Source organism: Hypomesus nipponensis, chromosome 6 (genome assembly GCF_054491055.1).
Source record: "Hypomesus nipponensis isolate SF chromosome 6, ASM5449105v1, whole genome shotgun sequence".
NCBI lineage: Eukaryota > Metazoa > Chordata > Actinopteri > Osmeriformes > Osmeridae > Hypomesus > Hypomesus nipponensis.
In genome coordinates this window covers 16,617,406-16,638,265 of record NC_140366.1, presented here as the reverse complement: position 1 = coordinate 16,638,265, position 20,860 = coordinate 16,617,406, and the positions used below count along the sequence as shown (strand labels likewise).

General features: G+C 44.7%; 3 protein-coding genes across 4 annotated transcripts; 1 reads left to right on the top strand and 2 right to left on the bottom strand.

Moving 5' to 3' along the window:
• Positions 1-1,020: 1,020 nt before the first annotated feature.
• lrfn5b (leucine rich repeat and fibronectin type III domain containing 5b) lies at positions 1,021-17,429 on the bottom strand. 2 transcript variants are annotated; one of them, XM_084700886.1, is made up of 8 exons: positions 16,824-17,429; positions 16,366-16,499; positions 14,628-14,736; positions 4,716-5,632; positions 4,116-4,290; positions 3,352-3,685; positions 2,245-2,545; positions 1,021-2,095 (listed from the first exon to the last, which is right to left on the bottom strand). In XM_084700886.1, exons 4-8 carry the CDS (start codon positions 5,604-5,606, stop codon positions 1,376-1,378), a joined length of 2,421 nt encoding a protein of 806 aa, XP_084557012.1. In that variant the 5' UTR covers positions 5,607-5,632; positions 14,628-14,736; positions 16,366-16,499; positions 16,824-17,429; the 3' UTR covers positions 1,021-1,375. The 2 variants fall into 2 exon arrangements, with proteins under 2 accessions (XP_084557012.1, XP_084557013.1); XM_084700887.1 differs by lacking the exons at positions 16,366-16,499; positions 16,824-17,429 and having other exon boundaries at positions 14,628-14,804.
• Positions 12,007-13,872, bottom strand: LOC146287376 (sterile alpha motif domain-containing protein 15-like). Its single transcript, XM_084700894.1, has 3 exons — positions 13,340-13,872; positions 13,058-13,156; positions 12,007-12,237 (listed from the first exon to the last, which is right to left on the bottom strand). The coding sequence occupies exons 1-3, from the start codon at positions 13,436-13,438 to the stop codon at positions 12,064-12,066; spliced, it is 372 nt and encodes a 123-aa protein (XP_084557020.1). The 5' UTR covers positions 13,439-13,872; the 3' UTR covers positions 12,007-12,063.
• Positions 13,670-20,331, top strand: LOC146287374 (methylmalonate-semialdehyde/malonate-semialdehyde dehydrogenase [acylating], mitochondrial-like). Its single transcript, XM_084700888.1, has 13 exons — positions 13,670-13,786; positions 14,311-14,451; positions 14,700-14,741; positions 14,926-15,000; positions 15,374-15,535; positions 15,983-16,061; positions 16,175-16,477; positions 16,836-16,957; positions 17,357-17,546; positions 17,894-18,075; positions 18,665-18,844; positions 19,349-19,447; positions 19,564-20,331. Exons 2-13 carry the CDS (start codon positions 14,413-14,415, stop codon positions 19,666-19,668), a joined length of 1,578 nt encoding a protein of 525 aa, XP_084557014.1. The 5' UTR covers positions 13,670-13,786; positions 14,311-14,412; the 3' UTR covers positions 19,669-20,331.
• The last annotated feature ends 529 nt before the right edge of the window (positions 20,332-20,860 follow it).

The window sequence follows — 20,860 nt, the reverse complement described above, 5'->3', positions numbered from 1 at the left end:
AGCCAGCTAGGCTCACGGAAGTAAGATATGTTATTTATTTGCTTTTATCTCTAGAAATCATTTAGATGTTGATTACTTTATAAATCTTCTCAAATACAATTCTATTTGTGGGACTTTTGGTTTATGAGAAAGTGACTGGTTGCAACATGACGTAAATACTGTATCTAGTCGGCTGAAGCAGCAATTGTTCTTTAACTGTCTTTGTATAAATTGAACTGAATTGGTCTCACAAACAGGATTTCGGTTGGCCTGTACTGTTTGAAAGAACATGAATAACTCCTTTTGTCATTGGTTTATTTATACTGGTAAACATCAAACATAAACAACAGCAAAACAAGAGCTGACTTCTCCCCATATTGTGGTAAACATTTTTCTTCACAAACAGTTCAATTTACAATGTTTCTTAGTGTAACATGACGATATAATAATAGTAAAAAAAAAAAAAATATGAAAACATGAACGTGAACTTTCAGGCTCAATTCTCCGGAAGGTTCCGGATGGCCTGCTTTTGCTCCTTCCACCCGTGTGCTATTGGTTAAACTGTCGCATGAGTTCTGACAGAAACCCTATCAGCACGAGTCTTCATGTAATTTTGTGATAAACATATTGATTCAAACTGGAGGGCAGTATTAGACTGAATCGACTTGTGCCATAAAAGCTGCATTGTGCTGTTGCTTTTGTCCGTGTGGTGTGATGAAAAGATCCAGCTCTGTCATTACATTTGATTGGGTATATTCTGTTCCACACCTCTGGGATGTGCAGCACATTCGTAATCCCTCCTCAACGCCAATGAGATCATTAAGACATGTCGCCATCTGTCTGTAAACTGAAGACACAAACGATGTCAACTGTCTACAGTGATTGTTATCACTTTAAGGAACAGGCAATGCTATAATGCAGTATAACACGTATGATAGCCTGTCCACCCTACCTCCCCCCCCTCCACCCCACCTCCTCCCCCTCCACCTCCCCCTCCCCCCCCACCTCCCCCTCCCCCTCCACCTCCCCCTCTCACTTTGCTATTAGCCCAACAATTTGACTGGCTTCAGGTGAACACTTACATGTGTCTCGAGTTATATGTTACACAACTTAACATTTTTGTACATGAAGTTGCTTTATACATTTTTGTGCCTTTCATCAAAGTTATGTCCAAAGTCGCTTTAAAGATGACTTTGATAGGATAGTAGGTAAAAAACAAACGTTAAACATGTGCTCATAAACCCTGTACGGCTACCTTGCTCTCAGATGTACAAAACAGAGCTTGTGGGTCTCTCGTTTGAGATTGAGAACACTCCAATGTCATAGTGTGTGTAGCCCGGACTCAGCCGGGTACAAATTCACTCCAGGAAAAGACAAGCTATTCCATAAATGTCAATCATAAAGTGCTCTCCAGTAGCCACTCAGACTTAGACAGCTTGTCTCTCCCCCGGCGAATGTTCGTGCCCTCCAGTTGGGGCAGTTCCCCGCTCATGGACAGGCTGCGGTTGGACCGTAGATTTCCACCCGGCTTGGGATAGCTGACATAGCACCGCTGCTCCATGTACGACTCCACATTCAGGGAGTGCCTCCGGTTCACCCTCACGCCCCCCGCAGGCACAGTCTTGTAATAGCGGGTGCCGTCGCGGGGGCGGGAACCCCTTTCAGCCGGTGTCCAGTTGGTGGAGGCGAGGGAGGGAGCAGCCACAGCGCCGCCAGCCATTTTGATTTTGGAGGAGTTGTTCCGGTTCATGTTCTCCAACTCCACATCACTCTGGCCTTCGGCTCGGCGGACTTCTAAGGGCTTGGCAGGTGCGACCGAGCGTTTGGGCCTCAGTGGTCCTGGAGAAGCTGGGTGCCAGCTGTGACTGGCAGCGGAGGTAGTGACTGTGCAGTCAGGGAGGGAAGATTTGGCGTTGGCGGCGGCAGCGGCAGCGGCGGCAGCGGTGGTGCCAGTTAGGCGGAGCTTGACGGGCTCAGGAAGGGGCAGAGCCACCCTCAGACTCTCCTTCTCATCCTTCTCCGGACGGAGGATTTGCTTGGACAGGGACTTGGGGAGGCCGCAGCCCTGCAACTGCCCGTCGCTGCTCAGGGAGCGGATGTCCCCCATTTCCAGAGCCTTCCATCGAGGGGCAAACAAAAAACAACACATAGTTAGTCAGATGAGACTGGCTGCGCCGATGAGATCGTCCGACAGACAAAACCGAAAACACGAAAGCAGGCTACAACAAACGCAAACAACAACAAAACAAACAGACTCAACACAACCTTGTCCATGTCGCCTTGGTTACAGACTCTGTAGCGCACGATGAGGAAGATGATGAAGGCCAGCACGGACGCCACAATGATTCCTCCGATGATGACGACGATGGTCCCGCCCAGGAACTGGGACTGCATGAAGTGGCAGCGCAGGTACTGGGGCTCGGTGGTGAAGCGGATACAGCCGACCACTCTGGTGGCGGTCAGGGAGGTCACCTGGTCGTCGTAGATGGCCAGCACACACAGGTCGTACTGCGTCCCGGCTGCTAGGTTGTTGACCATGATGCTCTTGCTGGAGGGCGGGATCATTCTGTGTCGCGGAGAGAAGCAGTTAAAAGGGTGGTGGAGGTTTTAGGTCATGAATATGGATGCCGGGCATCCCTGCAGGTGTTTTTGGAATCTTCGGTGCGTTTGAGTGTGATTGATTTTCTCGGAAAGTAATGGGAATTTTATGAAATGATTCGATTTATATTTGTGTGGCGTTCCAAGATGTGAACCTGTGCTCTCTCCAGTTAATTAGGGTAATTGTTCAGATAGAAAGAGTCATCGTGGAATACTGCCGTTTGGTGTTTGTTAAATAGTCTGGATTTGAAATCATTCCGAGTTGAAGGACTGATTCTCTAATGAGCCTGAAACTCCACGGTGTACTAAATAGCATATGGTGTTGACATGGGAGTCACATTGGATGAAAATGTCTGAGAACTGATCCTATCATATCAGAGAGATAATCTCTGCAGAGTGAGAAGGGAAGAGATGAAAGAACGCTCTGGGCTCCAGCTATACAGATGGGTCTGTAAGATCTTCTGAAGCTTTTAGTAAAACAGTCGGATTTCGCTTTCATCTTAGCATCACCCTGCTCAATACAGACATTTTGTTTTGGTTGGGATTGTTAGGTATTCATATCATGTTTTGGCACATTGTAAATCATACACTGTTGAACATTGTTCCAATGTGATTTCAAAGTCATCGATTATTTTACCATTATCTTTATCTGACATTGAGTGAGTCTATTTGTGTGACTATAGACAGACATCACAGTCGTCAGAACTGATCAGGAAGATGATGCATTAATTTCCTTTCCCCAAATGCCTCAGACCCCTCACCGGAGCTGCTCACCTGTACACCAGCGAGTCGTCGTAGGTGCCGTTGTACTGGATCTGGAACATGCGTATGCCTGGGATGATCGTGTGGAAGTTGAACTTGACAAGGGCTGAGGTGGACGTGGCCTCAGCCACGACCACCGTCTTCTCCTGGCTGGTCTTGGGGTGTCCGTGGGGCACCCCCGCCACATCCCCTCCAGTCTTGGTCACCGTGGCGATGTCGGACGAGCCGGGGTCAGGTTCCTGTTCCGGCCCGGTGGCGTTGCTGATGTGGGGGAGTTTGGTGATGACCAGGTCCACGTTCTGCTGAGCTTCTCCTGCCGGGTTGGAGGCCACACAGGTGAAGGAGCCTGGAGGACCGGGAGCAGCAGAGAACCTCATCACCATCCGGAATTACTTCATACAGATGGCTGAGCGGTTAGGGAATTGGGCTATTACTCAGAAAGTTGCCGGTTTCAGTGCCAAATGACATTGTGTCCTTGGGCAAGGCACTTCACCCTACTTGCCTCGGAGGGGGAATGTCCCTGCACTTACTGTAAGTTGCTCTGGATAAGAGCATCTGATAAATGACTAAATGTACTCATGTGGTGAAGGAGATTTGATTGGGTCCACTCCACACAAGGTCGCGTTGTGGACACTGACATATCCTGACAGAGAGTTCAACTCCATTACGCGACGCTACTAAACAAACATTTTCCTCAGGATGGACCCCATCAAGTCCATTGTGTAAACATAAAGCACTCAGTACACAAAACAAACGGGTAGGTTGGATAAACAGACCTGAGTCCTTCAAGGTGCTGATGAGGATGTCGAGCGTTCCGTCGCTGTGGACCGCAGCCCGGGACGAGTTGGACATGAGGCGGCCGTCAGGGGCGATCCAGTGGATGATGGGGTCGGGGTCTCCCCTGGCCTTGCAGCGCAACGCCACACTCTGACCCTCCAAAGCACGCAGCTCCTGAAGAGTCAAGATAAGCTCTGAGAGTCAGATGGCTGAGCGGTTAGGGAATCGGGCTATTAATCAGAAGGCTGCCGATTCGATTCCCCGCCGGGCCAAATGACGTTGTGTCCTTGGGAAAGACACTTCACCCTACTTGCCTCGGGGGGAATGTCCCTGTACTTACTGTAAGTCGCTCTGGACAAGAGCGTCTGCTAAATGTAAAATGTAAGAGCCAGGTGTTTAGGTAAAAACAGTTTTTAAAACTCAAAAATAATTATAACTTAAAAAAAAAACTGTTTTTCAAGTTCTGGGATCAAAAGTGCTAAAACGGGGCTTACAATGCAATAATGAGGTCACTTGTTACGGATGAGAGATATTAGATTTGTTACAGGACCATCAATTCACGTTACTCAAACGGCTTGTTGGATAATCTCCGCTCTGACCTGGGAGTGTCTGGTGATCAGCGGCGGCTCGCACAGGAACTCCTCCTCAGACACGGTCCAGAAGTACCTGCCGGCCAGGTGCTGCGGCGAGGCGCACGTCTCCAGGTCGTCCTCCCTCCGCAGCCTCCTCAACCACAGCAGCTCGCAGTTACACCGCAGGGGGTTCCCCCCAAAGCTCAGCGCGAACGACGTGGGGCCCATGCTCCCCGAGGTGGCGAGGACCCCCGCCCGCTGGAACATGGGGTCGGGCGGAAGCTTCTGGAGCTTGTTGGACGTGACGTCCAGCCGCTTGAGCTTCTGAAGGCCGGAGAAGGTCCTCTCAGGGATGTAGCTGAGCATGTTGTGGTCCAGGTTGAGGGTGTGGAGACTCGACATTCTCTGTATGGCCACCCAGGGGGCGCTCTCCAGGTTGTTGTAGGACAGGTCCAGTTCCTCCAGAGCGGTCAGGTCGTTGAAGGCCCCGATGTGAATGTGGACGAGCTGGTTGTTGTTGAGGATGAGGTGGTGCAGTTTAGACATGCCGCTGAAGGTGTCGTTGGTGAGACGGGCCAAGCGGTTGCTGTCCAGGTGCAGGGCCCGCAGGTTCTCCAGGTCCTTGAAGGCGTGGGGTGAGATGGATCCGATGGTGTTCCTGGACAAGGTAAGGTCCATCAGCTTGGTCATGTTGGCAAAGTCTCTCCGCTTGATGCTGGTGACAAAGTTGTCTCCTAGACGCATCTCCACTGTGTGTCTGTCAATGTTCGGGGGGACGAAGAGAAGCCCTTTCTTGTCGCAGAGGGTTGCCAGGTTTGGGTTGAGCATCTGACAGACACAGCGTTTGGGGCAGATTTGGACTTTGTGGGCGTTGACAGCCATGCTAATGACCATTAGATAAAGCAACAGGATCTCCATTGGGTCTTCCAATCAGGGTAACACACCTAGGAAACGAGATAAAGAGAGAGAAATATTTCAAAGACTTTGTTTCAAAGACTCAAGGATTATAAACCACGCATGCCGCTTTGAGATTCTTAGTTATTGGTTACCTCGTCTGTAGTACTTATTTACAAAGAAGAAAGCCCTGGATGACATTTATTTTTCCTTTCATAATACAATAAATCTCTATTGACATGACAGTGAAAAGGAAATCAAGAATTCATGGTCAGCAGGGAACAATCCTCCCTCAAACAAGTCCATGCTTGAAGTACCCCTGAAAGACTATTCTAGTAGTTCATTAAGAACTGTGAGAGCATAAAACCCAGTGAAGATTGGTCTGTTTGGCGACAACCACACTTTATCCCCTAATCTGCTGACGCTGTGTTTTTAATGTGATAATGCCAAGCCTTTTATCTTGGTGTATGGAGGGATGAAAGTCTCTTCAGGCCATCCAAGTCAGTCCTCAGAATTAGACTGAAGTCTCGCAGGATCCTACGGAGGCAATGGGAAGGGAGCAGTGAGCCCAGCTGGCTCACAGAAGACACGCCGTCTCTGGATATCGATTTTCTCTCAGTGCTCACTGCTCCTCCTCTTACTTATGACACAACTGAGACACGGGATAAGGAGGGGCCGATTCGATGAATCCGAAGACCTTGTCAGGAGTGAAACATGTCTCAGAGCCAAGAGCGTTACAGAAGAAGACCACTCAGCAGATATGCAGTAGTGGCTCGAGGGCAGTTTGCCGAAAGACACTGCCAATTATTATTAGAAATCGTACTAACCTAAAAATAAAAGTATGTTTTGAACATGAGTCTTGGCCTTGACCTATGAGTCAACACCTAAAAATAGAAGGCAATATGCCTGTTCTCGTAGGAACCCTTCATTCCAGACCAGCAATACAAAGAAACAAAACCAAACATTTGAAAAATACAAAAAACAACTTAACGGAATAGTTTCTGTGGTATGGTGGCACCCCTTGCTCTTACTGTAAGCCTGCCAATGATATTGTCCACACATATTTTTATCTCAGCAAAGTATCAACTGTTCAGCTCTGTGCTTCAAAGGCTCTGCTAAACCTTCAGCAAAGCCTTGTCCCACAACCAGCAAGATAATAACCTTCACTGTCAGGGAACCAGGATTGTGCCAGAGTGAAGAATACTACACACAGAACCTGAGTGACAAACTGAAAGGTGGGGGGTGGGTTGGATATGAAGATTGTGAGGCCTGGTGGCATATACAGATATTACCTGCAGGGTGACGGCTGTAAAGTGCATCACAGCCTGACAATGAAGGAAAAAAGAGGTTGTCTTGATACTTTCGATTATAAAAGGAAACAGTGAAGTATCATTTTAAAAAGAGCACAGTGCTCTGACATTTAAATTAATAGTTGGATACTGTTGATCAAAATACGATCACAGTCTCCATTTACAGCTTCATGGCACTTTCTTTAGAGGACATTTTTCACCACTTTTTCCAAAGTAAGTGATATGTTCTTTTCTGCGCTGCTCTCAAGTGGATTTTCCGCAATGGGAACAGTTTCAAAAAAAGGTCCAGAGTGGAGTCTGAGACAAATGGACTGTGATGTAATTGTTAAATGGGCCAGTTACGACACTCCTTAAACGTACCATGATGACTTGGAACGGTGTCTGCTGTCATGAGGAGTAGGTGACTTTCTCTGGGTGCGTGAGAGTGTGTGTGTGCATGTGCGTGACACACTGTGGGGCATGGTGGGAAGGGAATTCAAAGGAAAGGGGAGGAAGAGGGAGAGAGAGATGAAAAGGGGAAGTGCAAAAGCGTTTCTTTTTTCGCTGAGCGTGTCTGCATGCGTGTGTGTCTACCATCTACCTTCTGGTATGCTCTGGGAGGCTCGGCTTCTGGATGTGCAATGAGGCGAGGAGGACTTGCTACTTCCCCACTCGAATGGTGCTCCAGACGTGATATTGATTCACTCTGTCGAGATGGGTCTTTTTTCTCTGGTGAAAACTCAGCCACATGTAAAGAGAATGGCTACGATGGTAATCCCTGAGAAATGATTTGGGGGAGGACAAAAGGACAAGCCCATACCACTGTGACATGACAGGAAGTATCTGTCATTGTCACCCTAATCTGGTTTTAATTATGGGGGGTTCCATAGCAATCTGCAAACCAGGTCACTCTCATCAAGTAGATCAACACATAAGTAGATAATGAATCAATAAATAAATCCATCATATTCTTCATTATCTATTGCCACCCTTTCTCCCCCCCTCAAACAGGTCAGAAGGGGGTTGTCCATAATCGAGTCAGGTACCAAATGAACGAGGGATTAATACGATAGTAAATAATTACACTTTTTAAATCCTTCTGAGTAGGTGTCTTCCGTAAGAGTGCAGACTAAACATACATACACCCACACGGAGTGTAGGATGCCTCCTTGCTAATAGCAGCAGCTTGCTAAACAACAACCTCCAGCCATAGAGACATTCATGCGCAGCAGCATACTACAGTACGAGAGGATATCAATGTTGTCCCTGGGGCAACATTCGCCCAGAAAAGCCTTATGCAGCATGCAGCAAGCAGCGGGCTGCTCTTCTCGGCCAGTGAGGTCATGGGGGAATGTTTTCAGATGGTGGAACTTATGCTGGGGCTCGTGTGAGAGAGATTCTGCATCCCACGGCTGGGCAGTGAATCAAGGAAATGGTCCCTGAGACAGGATTCTTATGAGATGAGGCCTGCCATGACTACATAATACAAACAACAGACTGGTGCCACATGGCTCTGTCTCACCCACGCTGACTTAACTGATGAAGATTGATAAAGGTTGATACTTGTGTAAATCTAAATGTCGAAATTTGTTTTTGTGCAACCTTGTTTCCCGGCTTGAATGTTAATAAAAATCCAGGTGCGATCGTTAAGTATGTAATATTTCTTACAGATTCTGACTTTGTATGATTATATATGAACACAATGAAAAACAAACTTTCCTAATTGGTGCAGACATCAGTTGGACCTTCTACAGCTGTGTGTGTGTGTGTGTGCATGTGTTGGAACACCCATTACTTTCAGTGGCTGCCAAACTCACTGTCAAAAGTAGAATGTGTTAGCTCTTGGGTGACAACCTCGATGCCATGGCAACATTAAAACGTCACTGGGATGGGATGTATTCTGAGGTTCATTTTCTGACAACTCAACCCTGGTATTGTAGATAGCTACAGTCTCCTATAGATGTAACCGCTACTTTACATCCCAGTGCTCCCTTGACAGGCTTAGCTTGTGGATATCACAGACTTGTGAATATCTCATATATGATACGTTTTTCAGTTTGTAACCAAGAGTGAGTATTTTGAAAACACACAGAATCACATTTCTTTTCTTTAACTGAAACTCAGTACACTGCTAGCTGAGATCAATAATAGGTTGACGTTCACTTTTTAGGTTCAGCTGGAGGTGTGTGTTTGTGTGTGTACATGTCCCATGTGTATGTCTGACGGTGTAGCATACTAATAAGAGCCCTCTGCATCAATAGAAGGGTTGTTCATCAGCATTAACTCTCCCTTGAAGATTAGGACCCTTCCTGTTAAACAGTTCCTCTCCAAAGAGTCCTGAAGCAAATTCCGTGTGCTGTCTGCCATTCCAATATCACTTTGATAAATCAACCATTTAACATCACTATGTTTTGCATTGATTTATACCCCTGATTCAGACACAATTGAAGCCACATTGATTGACACAGTGTGGTTTTTGGTAAAAGTAATATTCCATCTAAATACAAAACCAACATATACTGAAAGCCTAAAAAATGAAAAATTACTACGGCTATGTTGAGCAGCCAGTTGCCTACACTGTGGCAAAAATGTAAATTGGGTCAATGTGCTCCTGTAAAATATACCTTGGGGTTGGTATTAAGCTTTTATTTGCTATTGTGTTTGTGACACACACTGACTTAAGATATTAGTATTATATTAAATATAGTAATCAGAAAGCTAACAGAAGCAAAAAAAACGAGGCGTACTGGATGCAATGGTTTGACAGTTACAATGGTGCCTGGGGCAGTCATGAATAATAAGATGCATGATAACCAGACCCGGACATGAAAAAGAATCATTATGTCATTTCATAGTAATGAATCATGAAGTCAACATTTTGACTCTTAATTCCGCAACATCCTAAAAACATCAAATCCTTATTCAATAATTAATTTCCCCAACATAGTCAATTCAATGTATAAAACAAGAGGTATATAGCATAACTAGCGCCTAATTTGCACAAGAAACATTAACCAGATGGTAAACCTTCCTGATTGAATGACCTAACAAATAAGCTTCCCATTATAAAGAAGTAGACCTATCTGGACAAATAAGGAATAAACAATTATAAACGCAGGTGCATACAAATGCATTGTATCGACCATCTGAGTGGACAGGATGACGGGCTCGTAGCAAAATTCACTGCTTCATTTGGGAAAAGAAACTTAACATTCAGTATATTAAAATGCAGGTATCTGTCTACGTTCCATGTGAAATGAGAGGTAATGTTGACCTTGCGGTATATGCCGTCTAGGCGCATAACCGCCGTCTTTAGAAGATTCCTCACCTTTTCATAAAGCCTATAGTCTTCCACCCGCCGAGAGAGAGCGATACTCAGAAGATGATAGCCCATGTACAACTAGAGCACCACGCTTCTCGCGTTTTCTTGAAAGACAATCCTCAAAAAGAGTTCAATTAATAGGCTATGCAGACAAAACCATTAATCGAAAAATAAGTTTACCTTGAAGATGGAACATCAGTCCTATTCGAGGTGGCGTGACACAATTCGCCGCGAATACAACTAGTCTGAGTACCCAGGCATTTTAAAAGATAAATAGACCTCGATGGTGGTTCATTGAGATTATTCAGGTGTCCCAAAAACGCGCGCTGGATCCATACAGTTTAACGGCCTTCACCGATGCCCTTCAAGAAATCCATAAACACCATAGTAAGCCACATTCCAATGCCTTCCCTCAGTGTATATTCGTTGAAAATGCTCAGGCTACTAGATGTTTTGTAGCCTATCTAAAAAACCGCAGGCTGAAGGGTCCTGCTTTCGCTTTGAGGCTGCAGATCTCCAGCTACATATGCCTCTGCTGCGCATTACGCCCGCACGCACCGTTTTAGCAGAGAAAACGCCTTTGTGGCGACAGGCTGCTGTCTACAGCGCTGACTGACTGGTGGTGGTGAATTTGGATCGCTTTACAGCAAGCCAGATGTTAGTGTCTCTCGTCCCCGCAGGTCTGCCGGAGATGCAGGGCATGCTCAAAGTAAATTAATCCAGATTGATTGAGAGGCAGCAGTTTCAAGTTTAGTTTCTGCCCTCAGTCAGGGCGTTACAGAAGTCGCTGACTGCTGTCAACCTTTCCCTGATGGCACCAATCGAGTTCCATTTCGCGGGTGACCGGCAGCGCTGTGCTCAGAATGGTAATAAGCGCCCCAAGCATAGAAGCCAATTGCAGATGCAATAGGCCACCAGTCTACCCCACAGGCAGGAATACAGTATGCCTATTTTACCGGTTAACGTATAATGTAACTTAATCTCACATTTGACAAGTGAGGGGGATATTGTAGACTAAACAGATATGAAAAATTGCATACTTTGTGATGCATACAATCTTAACATTGATTGAAAATTCAATAGGCTACACCAAATATTCCTCATAATTCGATACTATAGAAACAAACTGATTTGCATTTAGGTAGGCCTATTTTTGTGAATCAAATACCTGTGCGGAAGATCAAACTCAAGAAAATGAAAATGTTGTTCGATTTGCGTTCAACTTTGCAGCATAAGGTCCTGTATGGCTGCTTTGGCAAGAAAGTGTCAAGCTGGCTGAAACTCCGTCCTGGCACCAATAGTAGACTAATGCACATAGGGGCCACAGGCTGCTTCCTACAGCAGCCTCTGTGTGCTGTACTTTGAAGTTGACGAAGCATTTTACAAGTGCATCTCTGAGATTAAGCAGTGCTCTCAAAGAAAATACTTGCACACTCAGTGTTTTCTATACCAGAACAATACAGCTCCTCGCTCTCCTCTCTGTTTCATTATGGAGGTGGTTTCCATCCACAGAATTACACTGAACATATCTGTTGCTCATCAATAACCCTATTCAGTCATTGTAGGAACCGTTACGATCGATAAGAGCATCTTTGTGCAGTGTTGAACTATTGAGTCTGTAGTCATTCAGTTTACTTATAAGAGAAGTTGTTGTCAAAAGGTGGCGTGATCTATGTCAGCAAGTCTGTCTTATGCTTAGCTAGCACTATTTTAATGGTGTATTGACCAAGTCCAATACCTGAGGTCAGTATAGTTCCGGCTATTGGAATCTAAATTAATACCTAACTGAAGAATAACCGAAGACTAACTAAACTCAATTTTAATCACAATGTCTGTTTAATTGATCGTTTCAAGCATGCAAAGTGCTGTTTCACTGTTTGATATCTTTGAGAAACTGTGAGTAAGTGAGGGAGTCTGCCCAGTCTCCAGTCCGGCTCTTCTTCTCTAGGAACAGGCTCATGTCGTCTCGAGGGAGGTCTGCTATGCTGCGGCTCCACAGCGGCTCCGTGACCCCCAGCAGCTCCCGGACATGAGACGAGATGACCTGCAGCAGGTACATGACACCCTCTGAGACCTCCATCCCTCCATGGTTTTGTTATACCTGTCTGTAGGGTGTTAACCTTGTGCTACTGCCGCCTGTTACTGCTATGATAGCACATGTACGGCTATGTGCCTACTTCCACTCTCAGTCCATCAAGCCTTGATTGATGTTCCTATTACAGTACGATCTTAAAGGGGCAGCATACTCTATATGGATATGTGTTGAAGACACTTTGGTGTGTTACTGCCTACTGGTGCTATTGGCTATCCTGACCAAATGTATATTATTATGTGTATTATGTGTATTCAGAGGTTTAGTATACTGTATTGAATATTGTATTATTATTTTTTTTTATCATAGATGTAATATATGTAATTGTATTTTAATTTATCATAGATGTAATCTATTTTCTGTGTACTAATATGTTGTGTTATGCCAGGTTGCTTTGCGTTGTCTTTTCCTAAGAATTTTAGTGCCCAGTCTGACCCTGTGTTGTTCTGTGCATCTGACAATAAAAGACTTGAACTTGAACAAATGGCATTAGGTCAGAAATGTCACTATTACCTCTTCACTATTAGCTTTGTTGTATTTTCCATTTTCTGCAAAAGACTGGTTCTATATCTTGACATATTCAAAATCATTCTGAAATATGTTATCTGTACTTGAATGGTATCATGTTGAACACCTTGCATACATTTAGTGTTAGGTACTGAGGACAATCTTGAAATTTAATACAGCAGCCTACTGATTCTACCATATTCTCCCTTGTCAATTTAGGATAACTAACTTTTAAATTGAAAGGCTCTCAGCTACATCCACTTACCTTCATATCCTCAAAGTCTGTGATTCCTAATCTTGGCAGATATGAGCAATTTACATAAATCAGCTTTCTACCTGTAATGAGGTTCTGTGAGAAACAAGCCTGCAGAAAGTGGACACAGACTGTTAAATAGTTTAGTAGGCCCTACTGTAGCAGAGAAAAGCTGATTTGAACTTTGATGCTATTTGATCATGCTATTTTAGGTTTCACTATAAAGTTCCTGTTACATGGTTTGCAATTTTTTCCGAGCTGATTTAAAAAAGAAATCAGAAAGCTTAACTTAACTGTATAATGTGGATATCCCAGAGATTCTATCCATTCAGCTACATCTTGACAACTCCAATGTAGGACCGCCATTACTTTTCTGTGTCTATCTGTTTCCATAGAAACGGTCACCTGCCAAGAACTTTGTTCCAGTTGGTAGACTAAAAATGTTGTCTTCTTTTATTAGATGTTTGATCCGAGGCAGACAACTTGTAGTAAGAAAACTACTTGTAGTAAGAAAACTACTTGTAGTAAGAAAATATGTAGCCTAATTACTTCATAATTATTCAAGGCCATATGTTGGGCCGTTGCTTTTAAGTACTTTAAACTAGCCTACATAAATAAACGAAAACGAAGACTTCCGAGGTCAAGTTTACTTGAACTTTTTCAGCTTCCTGAATACTGCTAACTTCAATTTGAAAGTTTGGACCCTGGCTGAGGTCCAGCCCGATTAATATTTTTCTTCTGGTAACTTCTTGTCTTTACGGTTGTCTTGTCTAATGTATAATAAGTTTGACATTTGGACCAATTAGACTATACGTAAATGAAATAAGGCAGACCTTGTGGGATGTCAATGACGGTTGGTTCATACCAAAGCCATAGAGAGAAATGGCTCTGGTTCACACCAATGAATGATCAGCCAATGTACAGTGTACAATTCGGGGCGGTACTTCATATGAGTAAATAGATTGGCTACTCAGCTCGTTTTTATGGCTCTGGTTCATACCAATGAATGATCAACCAATGTGCATTGTACAATTCGGGGCGGTACTTCATATGAGTGAATAGATTGGCTAACCAGCTCGTTTTAATCCATCCCCTTTTGAGCGGAAACAGTTGTCCTCACTGCAATTTAACGACGCTTCAGCTGTTATACAAGTCATGTGGACTGGTTGTTCAGAGGACATAAAGGGGAATACAGGTTTAAAGATCTTCTAAAAAAGTGCACCGCGCACTTTCTTCGTCATCTGCCTTTTGACTTCGTGAGCTAGGCTATTTGTTCCTGCTGGTGTGTAGAGGTGTTCTTTGGGTCGGTGCATGGGCCTCTGTTGTTCAGTGCAAACCACAGGCAAATAAAGTACATCAACTCAGTCATGGCAGGCATTCTCGCCAGATCGGTTTGGAACAAAAAGGTATCGTAGCACACGAATGCACAGCTAAATTGTTGCTAGCAATGAGTTATTTGTTTGAGAGCTTTGCACACTGCCAAAATGACACGCTTTCTACGTGTTGCATTCTTTTCCAGAGTTCAATTGCATAATCTCAAACACAATGAGTTTGATGGTTAGATAATCCGTCTAAAACATACCCCATTGCTGTTTCCTTTTTGTTTTGAAATGCAGGTTGTGGAAGTTGATTCTCCATTTCCTTTCTCTTACAGGTTCCTCTCCAGATGGGTCGACTATGTTACTCTTCATCTGTGGTGAGAATTGTTCATCATGATTTTAAGTCATATGGAAACGTCAATCTGTGTCCAAATGTTTTTACAGAGTTACTCATTGATCATTTCTGTGTGAGACATTTTGGATTATATATTGTCCACTAATCTATACCCCCCCCCCCCCCCCCCCACACACACACACACACCCCGTGCTCCAACCGCCTAGCCAACCACCAAGCTGTTTATAGATGGCAAGTTTGTAGAGTCCAACACTACCGAATGGCTTGACATTCACAATCCAGTAAGTATGAGTGGCTATTTATAACCAACACACATGTAGACGTTAGAGTGTACATCTGTAAGAACCAATTCTGAACACCAAAAATCAATACAGCAATTTTTCATCTGCAAAGACTGCAAATTTGCAGCCTTTTGAATTTAAGCTTAACACGTTTCTGAAATGAAAGACCTTCCTAATGATAACCTAGGTGGTAGGCTCTTTCTGCCACGGGCCAACAGCTCTAGTTCTCGCCTCTGGCTAGGCAAAACATCGTAGACAGCACCCCCTGTGTAAATAAGTAAACATGCACAATTACTTTGATGCACAGCGGAAATGTAGACAGCCACTGTCATGCCATGTATTACATTCGACCTGAACTCTTTCTTTCTTCCAGGCCACCAACGAGGTGGTGGGACGTGTGCCCAAGGCAACCCAGGAGGAGATGCTAGCGGCTGTGGACTCCTGCTCCAGGGCCTACTTACCCTGGGCCGAGACCTCCATCTTAAGCAGGCAGCAGATATTTCTCCGTTATCAGCAGCTCATCAAGGACAATATTGTAAGCAGGGTTTCCCACAGCACTGTTCAGTTAAGGCGGACGCCCAAGCAACACACGCCTGCCACTTTAACTATGTAGTCAAAAAAAAAAAAAAAGAGATCCGCCGTTGTCCTTCTCCCTTCCATTCCAAACCGTGACCAACGCCAGTCTCCCTTCTCTGCAGAACGCATTAGTCTATCGCACAATCTAGCCCCCCCCCCCTGATTTGTAAGGAAAGCCTGGATGGAGAAATGCCTCTGTGGACTTGAGTTGGAAATAGATGAGAATTGTGAACCATTCTCTACTAGTAAGCCAGAGCCAAAGCATTACAAGTAGTGGTGTCTGATGTATTTATGTCAACGGTTTTTGGTTCAGTAATGTTTTTATTTACATAGAGGTGCCAGTGGAAGACATGCAGGCATGCCATGGAGAAAATGTTTTTAGTGGCATGTTTGATTTTCTTTTCAGAAAGAGCTGGCCAAGTTGATCACTCTAGAGCAGGGGAAGACTCTGGCTGATGCAGAGGGAGATGTCTTCAGAGGGCTACGTAAGTCCTGACCAGACCTCCACTTCCCTCTCCTACCTTGTGCACTGTATACAAACCCCAGCTCTTTTCCTGTTTGCATCTCACCTCTCTTCCTCTCCACCTCTTTGTTCTAGAGGTGGTTGAGCATGCCTGTAGCATCACCTCTCTGATGTTGGGAGAGACCCTGCCCTCCATCACCAAAGACATGGATACCTACACCTACCGCCTGCCCATCGGGGTGTGTGCTGGCATCGCCCCCTTCAACTTCCCAGCCATGATCCCTCTGTGGATGTTCCCTATGGGCATGGTCTGTGGCAACACCTACCTAATGAAGCCCTCCGAGCGTGTCCCAGGGTGCACCATGCTCTTGGCAAAGCTGCTGCAGGATTCTGGAGCACCTGACGGAACGCTGAACATCATCCATGGCCAGCATGCAGGTGAGAGGAGTGTTTCTGTCAGCTTTTAGAAGATTGAAAAGGAGCTTCATTGTTTTTATGCTGTACCATTAAAAATAAAATCAGGGAATCAGGAAAGTAAAAGTATCAGTGAACATTCAAACACTAACATTACCCTCAGGCTATAAATTATGTAAAGATTGGATAATCTGTGTGTGTAAATGTAATTCATCAATGTGCCACAGGCAAGATAAAATCCATACACTAAAGAATGTGTTAAAGGCATTGTTTCCAAGGTCATAAGACCTACACCATTTATTCAGTGCCTACGGGCACCATGTAGATAATGAGGACTAATAGTGAATGTGCAATGAAAATGATCTTTGACCTTGACTTCTAGCGGTGAACTTCATTTGTGATCACCCGGCAATCAAGGCCATCAGCTTTGTGGGCTCCAACCAGGCCGGGGAGTACATCTACGAGAAAGGCTCCAAGAACGGCAAGAGAGTGCAGTCAAACATGGTGAGACTGACAGAAACGTGGTGTTTTAATTTGAACAAGACTAATATCCAAATGTATCATGCCTGTAGTACATTTACATTGAGTCATTTAGCAGACGCTCTTATCCAGAGCGACTTACAGTAAGTACAGGGACAGTCTCCCCGAGGCAAGTAGGGTGAAGTGCCTTACCCAAGGACACAACGTCCTTAGGCATGGCCGGGAATTGAACTGGCAACCTTCTGATTAATAGCTTGATAGTAAACCTAAATGAAAAGACCCACATTTTAAAGACTAAACCAGCAGATGGCTGCAAATCCTTTTGGTATTGTGTGAACCTGTGTGGTTTGCCTTCAAATCTTTCTTCCTGTGCACTGTCCTAAAAATGTATTGTGGAGTCATGTCCTATATTTCCTGTCCCAGGGAGCTAAGAACCATGGTGTGGTGATGCCTGATGCCAACAAAGAAAACACCCTGAACCAGCTGGTGGGCGCTGCCTTTGGAGCAGCAGGCCAGCGGTGTATGGCTCTGTCGACAGCCATTCTTGTAGGCGAGGCTCGTGATTGGCTCCCAGAGCTGGTGGAACGCTCCAAAGCACTGCGTGTCAATGCAGGTACATCCACCTCCTGAGGGATTTATCCACTAAAGGGATAAAACGCAGTTAAACTGCTTCTGTAAAAAGAGCTGCAGACCGTCCAGACCAAATCTCCCAAGGTCTCAACTGTTTCTTTCCCTGTGGGTGTGTGTGTGTTAGATTTAAATTTAATTTACGTTTAGCAGACGCTCTTATCCAGAGTGACTTACAGTAAGTACAGGGACATTCCCCCCGAGGCAGTTGGGGGGAAGTGCCTTGCCCAAGGACACAACGTCATTTGGAACGGACGGGAATCGAACCGGCAACCTTCTGATTTAATAGCCCAATTCCCTAACCGCTCAGTCACCTGACTGTGTGTGTTGCAGGTGACCAGCCCGGGGCAGATGTAGGTCCTCTTATTTCTCCGGAGGCCAAGGCCAGAGTGGACAGTCTGATCCAGAGCGGGGTGGACGAGGGAGCCAGGCTACTGCTGGATGGGAGGAACGTCCACGTCAAAGGATACGAGAATGGAAACTTCGTAGGCCCCACCATCCTGGCCAACGTCACAGTAAGGCAGAACCTGAACAATTACATTTAGTCATTAAGCAGACGCTCTTATCCAGAGCTTCTGCAGGGACATTCTCCCCGAGGATAGTAGGGTGAAGTGCCTTGTCCAAGGACACAGGGTCATTTTGCACGGCCGCGAATCAAACCGTCAATCTTCTGATTAATAGCCCGATGGTACCAGCTCTCTTGGCTGAAGACGCTTACTTTGCAATTGTCAGATCACAATGCATGCATAACTGTGTCATTGGACACTAAGCTATCATAGCCTATATCACATAATGCTGAGCTGTTTATTATTCTAAGTGTGCAGGATTTCAATGCTAGTGCTGTTAAAAGGCTCAACCATGGCAATGACCCATGAGGGAGATGCTTTCACAATCCCCAAATGCCCTGTGTGTGCATCTGATATAACTTGCATGAAAGCCCGAGTAGTTAACCCACTCACTGAACAATGCCTAACAAACAGCTTCACATGTTTTGGTCATGTTTTTCTAGTTGTGAATTCCACACAGTTCGGATGGTTTAATAGGGACAGCTTTAAAGCAGAATTTGATCAATCAGTACCTTGTCTCTGCTGTTGTTGTATCCAGCCAGACATGACATGCTACAAGGAGGAGATATTTGGGCCGGTGCTTGTGGTTTTGGAAGCTGACAACCTGGATGACGCCATCACATTAATCAACAACAACCAGTATGGCAACGGCACTGCCATCTTCACCACCAATGGAGCCACCGCTCGCAAATACACTCACGAAGTGGACGTAGGGCAGGTGAGGCTTACCTGGTGGAACCAGAGAGAGAATACCGGCTGGACAAGCAAAACTGTATAGTATGAATAATGATGTTTGTGCATAACGATGTTGGAAAAGATCAGCTCATGATTGACTGCCACAGAGTGCCATCCGGGTTTGACTTGTGGAACAGTGCGATGCTGAATTGTTCCTTCCTCTGGGCTCATTTGACCCATATTTCTCTAGATAGACAGATGACTCATGTTGTGTAGGTGACTACAGAGTATAGAGGTGGTGCAGTGAGTCATCAACAACCCTTACGGTCTTGTTCGTAAACCTCGACTTAAACATCCCAATTATTGTGGTCAGTTAGTGAATCTCTATTTTGTGAGGTCCTGTGTAAATCTCAAGCTGAGAATCCCAGTGGTTCCTAGCAAGGATTTATAACGTTTCCATGATGGTTATCCGAGATCACAAACTAAAATGGACGGTGGATTTTGGGGTTGACATCGGGACGACTGAGTCTGTGTTTTATGTTTGCAGATCGGTGTGAATGTTCCCATCCCGGTTCCTCTGCCTATGTTCTCCTTCACTGGCTCCAGAGGCTCCTTCAGAGGCGACACAAACTTCTACGGCAAGCAGGTATACTCACAACACCTGCCCCAAGTCTGTGAACTAACCCAAGGCCACTGTGTTATTGTATCGTGAAGGAGGTCAGAGTTGTGTTAACACCTATTGTTCTCTCCCTCTGCTCTCAGGGGATCCAGTTCTACACTCAGATCAAGACGGTGACATCACAGTGGAAGGCTGAGGACGCCACTCTGAAGACCCCAGCTGTTACCATGCCAACCATGGGTCGCTAACAACATGTAGCAGTGTAAATATGTTTTGTCACCTAGTCATTTCAGAACAACCTATTATGTACTATGGATATGCCTTAACATCCATGTGGTCAGGAGAAGGGTTGGGGATTGATTTCAATTTGATCAATTCCAATTCTGAACTGGTTCTCAATACTCAACCCTAATCAGGAGGTAGAAATCAATGGTTGCCGTCTGTATCTGTTTAAAAAAAAAACATTAACGTGTTCTGTTGATGACCTTGCAAATTCCCTAGCTAGTTGTTACTAGTAGAAATGTTGACAAGAAATGATGCTATGGATGACCTGCTCAGTCTGTTACTCTTTCGTGGGCAACAGTTTTCTGTGTATCATCATGGACACAGTATTCAACCGAGTACAGTAAGATGTTGTTCCTCTACTGCAGTTTTGGAAAGGACAGGTGACCGAGTCAAATGTCTTCACATTGTCAATAACAGTACAGAATTATTTTGGGTGATATTGTTTCAATGCAATCTTTACTGGTCTGACCACTGTCTGTATTAGCCATGTGTTGTGTTATGAGTGTGGATGCATTAAAGGAGAGCCTTAATTGTTATTTACTACAGTTATGCAGTATGTTCTCATGGGCATGCATGATAGAGGAGTTGATTGACATTTATTAAAACTTGCATTGGATTTACATAAAGTGATCTTAATGTTTTGTTTATCAAATATACAACGTTCTGTCATGAAAAGGCCCATATTGTGGTTGGTTTAGCTAAACTCTTAGAAAACATGTTTTGACCGACAGGTATTTTGAGTCACATCAGCAAGTTATGAACTTCTAAGCCTCGTGGGGCCAAAATGCCTTGATTATAGGTTATAATACATGCACTTGGTGTCACAAGATTTAAGACTTAGATGTGCATTATTTAGCAACATGTTTTAACATGGATAACTACCGCATGTTACCTGACTACAACTTCGCAGTTGTTGAATCGCTTCATTCGGTGTTACAAATGTTTGATTTAAAATGTCTCACTGTTACTTACTGTGTCAGCAACCTTGACTAAATAGGTTTACCAATTTGCAGACTGCATGCATTAACGTCTTTGTAAACAACATTTGGAATCCATTCAGGCAGTAATTATCCATAGACAGCTGACTAAAAGGATTTAAATGTAACTTGAATATCGGTAGTTGGGAGTATTCTTTAACCATGTCGGGAAATTCTC

Excerpts from the sequence above, each read along its gene's own strand:
- lrfn5b (XM_084700886.1), bottom strand. The coding sequence starts at position 5,606 with ATGGAGATCCTGTTGCTTTATCTAATGGTCATTAGCATGGCTGTCAAC. Across the intron at positions 4,291-4,715 it reads TGATCACCAGACACTCCCAG|GAGCTGCGTGCTTTGGAGGG; the intron begins GTCAGAGCGGAG and ends TTGACTCTTCAG. Across the intron at positions 3,686-4,115 it reads CAGCACCTTGAAGGACTCAG|GCTCCTTCACCTGTGTGGCC; the intron begins GTCTGTTTATCC and ends CCGGTCCTCCAG.
- LOC146287376 (XM_084700894.1), bottom strand. The coding sequence starts at position 13,438 with ATGGAAACAGATAGACACAGAAAAGTAATGGCGGTCCTACATTGGAGT. Across the intron at positions 13,157-13,339 it reads TGGGATATCCACATTATACA|GCTTGTTTCTCACAGAACCT; the intron begins GTTAAGTTAAGC and ends CACTTTCTGCAG. Across the intron at positions 12,238-13,057 it reads CAGACTTTGAGGATATGAAG|GTCATCTCGTCTCATGTCCG; the intron begins GTAAGTGGATGT and ends TACCTGCTGCAG.
- LOC146287374 (XM_084700888.1), top strand. The coding sequence starts at position 14,413 with ATGGCAGGCATTCTCGCCAGATCGGTTTGGAACAAAAAG. Across the intron at positions 14,452-14,699 it reads GATCGGTTTGGAACAAAAAG|GTTCCTCTCCAGATGGGTCG; the intron begins GTATCGTAGCAC and ends TTTCTCTTACAG. Across the intron at positions 17,547-17,893 it reads AGCACTGCGTGTCAATGCAG|GTGACCAGCCCGGGGCAGAT; the intron begins GTACATCCACCT and ends TGTGTGTTGCAG.